General features: G+C 41.4%; 1 protein-coding gene across 3 annotated transcripts; it reads right to left on the bottom strand.

The window, feature by feature from the left end:
- On the bottom strand, positions 1-5,088 carry LOC129815150 (ubiquitin thioesterase OTU1-like). 3 transcript variants are annotated; one of them, XM_055868589.1, is made up of 4 exons: positions 4,663-5,088; positions 4,412-4,479; positions 3,616-3,839; positions 1-3,495 (listed from the first exon to the last, which is right to left on the bottom strand). In XM_055868589.1, exons 3-4 carry the CDS (start codon positions 3,821-3,823, stop codon positions 2,798-2,800), a joined length of 906 nt encoding a protein of 301 aa, XP_055724564.1. In that variant the 5' UTR covers positions 3,824-3,839; positions 4,412-4,479; positions 4,663-5,088; the 3' UTR covers positions 1-2,797. The 3 variants fall into 3 exon arrangements, with proteins under 3 accessions (XP_055724564.1, XP_055724561.1, XP_055724562.1); XM_055868586.1 differs by lacking the exon at positions 4,412-4,479; XM_055868587.1 differs by lacking the exon at positions 4,663-5,088 and having other exon boundaries at positions 4,412-4,652.

Here is a 5,088-nt window from a genome sequence, read left to right as displayed (position 1 = left end):
TAATCTTCTAAATGGTGACTTTTATTGTGAAAAATCAAGTAAACTCAGTTTCTCTGTAGTGCTTTGTGTGCAACATTCATTGAAAGTGTCCTTGAACATCCATGTAATCACAACACCCAATAGAACAGGGCTCTCCAACCCTGTTCATGGAGAGCTACTTACTGTCCTGTAGGTTTTCACTCCATACCTAATCTGATTTTAATAATTAGCTGGTTGATAAACTGAATCAGGTGAGTTACAACTGGGGTTGGAGTGAAAACCTACAGGAAGGTAGCTCTCCTGGAACAGGGTTGGAGAGCTCTGCACTAAAACCATGCCCCAGACCCATACCTCTTACACGTCAAAGGCTTTGGAAAGTCCAAGCAAGAACAGGCAACATCAAAATCTGTCTTCAGTCTTTTTCTGTCTAGAGACAGCAATTTCTGATACACCATTATATATTCTGATCAATTGACTTCTTGTGTCAGGAAACGAAATACCACATTAATCAGAAAACATACCTGGCCATTACAATAGATAGAATATTTTTGACCAACTTCGTAGTTACGGCATTTTGCCTTTGTAGGGCAGTATAGGCTACCACACAAACTCGGCCCTGACCCAGAGTATTTCATTGTAAGACAAGATTTAGTGCTGATACAATTTCTATAAATAACAAGTCACGAGTTTTCTGAAAGGGACACTTTGGTATCTGTTTATGACCAGCTGACAAAAGCTAAAAGATATATTTTGTTTCGAAAAATGGGAATAGATGTGCGAGAGCTTTTAGACTGTATTAGTAGTCTGATGGGGAAAACCCCCAAATCACCAGCCTTTCACCATTACACTGGTCTCTGTCAACAAAAATAATGGGAGGAATCTTTTTGCCAGTAACATTACCAACCACTTGAAGAAATGTCCGAATTCATGTTTAAAGGGTTCAACTATCTATATCAACGTCTTCTACACTCCGTTTCAATAGCAAGGGTTGCCAAGAAACCCAACATTGAATTGCAATGAATTCTACATCTGGCAAAAATGAGCGTTTGAATCAGGAAAGTTTCCTCTCACAACATCTACAAGCCAGAATGTTGAATAAAATGACATTTTAACGTACTTTACCGGTTGTCAGTGCGATTTGTTCTTTGGTGGTAGGAATGTGAGACAATATATATCCACAGGACTATATTATTACATAAGCTTTTCAAAGCGCTGGTAGTGGGTGCAGATTTCTATCACCTGAAGCATGCGCAGAACCATGTAAACACATGCATAAGCTTGGCAAGTATGCATGCATCTTGTACATGCATTTCTATTTTGTGCGCATGCTTCAGGTGATAGAAATCTGAACCCACTACCAGTGCTTTGAAAAGCTTATGTAATTATACTTTCCTGTGGAATATAGTCTCACATTCCTACCGCCAAAAGGACCAACCGCATGAACAACCAGTAAAGTACATTAAAATATAAATTTATTCAACATTCTGGCTGGTACAGGTCGTGGGAAGAAACGTTCCTGATTAAAACAGTCATTTCTGCCCGGCATAGAATTCAATGCAATTCAACATCGGGTTTCCAGGCAAGAGCAAGGCAGAGGTGGCGTTCATTGGTGAAAGTATAATAAAGAGTCGCAGTCTTTCTCTGACATGCATTTAGATGTAACATACATAGTTCAACATGACAACACTTGGTGGTCCTCACAATAGTCCAACAATATGAGTGAGGGTAATGGGAGATAAAAACAAAAAACACAATCATGAAGTGAATGTTGAGATGCAAAGCACATTGTGTAGACAATACCTGAACTGCAAATGTAAGAGGATTCATCCCTTAGATTTACATTATATATCATAAAGTCTATTCATCTATCAATTCCAAGATTAAAAGCTCAAAAATACAATTCAAATTTTTTGTTCAGTAAATAAAATTACACCATATAGAAAACACAAAAAAATTAAGAAAAACCAATCCCACTATGGGTAATGCCAAGGCCTTTTAATGGCAGAGTGCCATGGCATAATAATAATTGCATTAAATATTCATGTTTCACACCAAGGTGCAGACACACACTGCATAAAATAACTAATTCAGTAATAGCCTACATTTGGAAAATAAGCTTGTCACAGCACCATTGAAGAATTTAGGGTTGTATTGACCTAGAAGGAATCTAGCTAAACTTCGCTATTATCTAATATTAAAGACATTGCCACTGTAAAACAATGAAAGAACAGCTTTTCTACCAAGTAACTGGGTTTATATTTGATCTTTTGCAACAGTTTTCACTTTTTTCAAGTACTGGTGAGGCATCTACAAACAAAACCTTTTAAATTAATATTGTCATTGATGAGTAAAACCAAACGTGTATCATGCCACAATGGCCCCAGAAAAAGTTTTCTGATTTCTGTGGTAGTACTGGAGTCTAGCCATACTAAACCTTTTATGCCACAAATCAACTGTCAAAGTAAGGCATTTTCAGGCATCTCCAGGTCTGTTAAGAAAGTTTTCTGCTCCATTAGTGTCGACAAACTGAACACATGCTACATTGCTGAGCAACAACACTTCAACGAACAATCACCCACTATGTGTTGGGTGAGACTAAAAATGACCCCAAAACAATTGTACAGGATATTTTTCATGAGCTCATAACCTTGCAGCAAAGTAGCCTGTGAGCAGACAGATGTAGTTGTAATACTGAACAGGTAAGACTGAACACAGTGTCTGATGCTGGATCAAGTGAGGTAGAGGATCATACAGACACACAGAGTTGTAAGATGTGGGGGCATGGTGGTTCGTGGTGGTTGTGAGGAAGTGCTCTGACTCACACCTCTCCAAAGTTGGCATGGCCCGTCTCCTTGGCATGTTCCCGGGCCTCCTTCTGTCCTACTAGGCCTGTCTGACACACCAGGCAGCGCAGGGCAAAGCGGTTGACGTCCGTAAACTGCCGCTTCCTTCGCGCCTCATCCGCCAGCTCCAGGGCCTGGGCCAGGATGATGTCGTCTGTGGTGGAGAAGATGGTCTGCGGTGGAGCGTCGGAGCCGGGCGTCTCCTTTTGCAGTGGGTCGTAGTGGATGCCGTCGTAGATTAGCAGCACGCGTTTGTGGTAGCCAGCGTCCTCACCAAATCGATCCACACGCACCGTCTGCGTGTCCACTACACAGATCTCACATTGGTGGAACTTAGACAGGATGGACACCTCGATGGCTCCGCCCCAGGTGTCATCACGTCTGATCCAGGTGCAGTACTCCTCGTTGGTCTTTCCCAACACCGCCTCAGAGTAAGCCATGGGGTTGCTGGACACAATCTGGGTGATGAGGCCTCGCATCTCGGGGGCACAAGCTGGGTCGTATACCCCCCCCTCTACCACGTAAGAGACACTGGTGAACAGGCAGGAGTTGTCTGCTGGAACGACCCGTCTGGCCAGCACCGGGGGAGACTCCAGACGGGGTCCCTTGGTTACAGCTGAATTTATGGTCTGGGTCTTCATCTTGTTCTTCTCCTCAACAATGAGAGTGTCTCCTGCAACAAATGTGTCATTTTCTGAATCAAATGCAGCCATGACATAGCAGGGTGAAGTCTATCCAGCTGTGCGAATGTAACATTTGATTTATTCAAGTAAGAAGAGACACCATAGCCTACCTGATTTGATAGGGTAGTCCCTTAGGTGAGCATCTCTGTTTCGGAGGTCCAAGCTGGAGGGAGGGTAGCCAACCATGATCTTCTGTACATCACAGGGAATACCAGTCAGTTCCTCTACCTTGCTCTTCAGCTCTTGCACACTGGACTGGTGGGTCAGGCCCTGCATTATGTGGCTCCCATTTTTGGTTTTACAACGCAGACGCAACATCCTGGGGGTCCTTAAACTGTGGGAGGAAAAAACACCATTCAACAAGGGATCATCTTCAGTTGTAAGTCACCTACAAGCCTGTGAAGTGTATGCTAGTTTATTCAGACCAAGGAACTTTGAAGCTAGACTTACTTACATTTCTAATGAAAAAGTTATTTGTTTCATGTCACACCATGCTGATGACACTTTGGTGGAGCTAAACAAGTGGCTAAACTGCTGATCACAGCAGTGCAAGCAAAACAACTGACTGCAACAATTTCTTTGTTCTGCCACTCCCAAGAGTATTTTTGTTTTAGCAGCAGTCACCAGTTAGCAAGTTAGCTAGCTAGCATGTTATGGACACCTTCTTCTGCTAGCTACAATACTAGACGAGCTGGCTATCTGGCTTCAATTAAAATGGTAAACTCAAACTGTCTAGCTACACACAAGCACAGATATTTATGAATGAGCAATATCATTGATGAACTGATTGGTAGTTAGCTAGCTAGCTTGACAACTAGCTACCATTTGCTAGCCAATGCTTGGCTAGCAAACGGCTACTAAGCTAGCTGGCTAAACTGTTCAAATCAAATTGTATTGGTCACATACTTATATTTAGCAGATGTTATTGCGGGTGTAGCGAAATTCTTGTGTTCCTAGCTTCAACTGTGAAGTATCTAGAATTCACAACAATACACACACGTCTAAAAGTTAAATAATGGAATTAAGAAATATATAAATATGGTACTTTACACTAACTAACGACACTGCAGCCTTGCTTTACATAACTAGCTTCATAGACACCAATGCTACGTAATGAACCTGTTTATTTAATAATTGACCATTATTTATTTGCTTACCTGATGAAAAGTGTTACCCTGCCGCGGCGCGAACAATCAATATCCAATGACAGTCTCTAAAGTGTACAACGTCACAACTGTCTCGTTCGTAATGTTGTTACTATACACAAATATGACGTATACACAAGCTTGTTTTCTTTTGGCCTGAAGAGGGGATTGATTCCTTTTATTATCAGTTAAAAATATAATCAAATCAAATCCTATTGGTCGCATACACATACATACAGTATTTAGTAGATGTTGTTGCGGGTGTAGGGACATGCTTGTGCTCCTAGCTCCAACAGTGTAGTCATATCTAACAACACACAATACACACAAATCTAAAAAGTAGAAGAATGGAATTAAGAAATATAGAAATATTTGGATGAGCAATGTCATAGTGCAGAGTACCAGCAAAAAGCTTGGACACACCTACTCATTCAAGGG

This window comes from Salvelinus fontinalis, chromosome 18, assembly GCF_029448725.1.
Source record: "Salvelinus fontinalis isolate EN_2023a chromosome 18, ASM2944872v1, whole genome shotgun sequence".
NCBI lineage: Eukaryota > Metazoa > Chordata > Actinopteri > Salmoniformes > Salmonidae > Salvelinus > Salvelinus fontinalis.
This window is presented reverse-complemented; position numbering and strand designations above follow the sequence as displayed.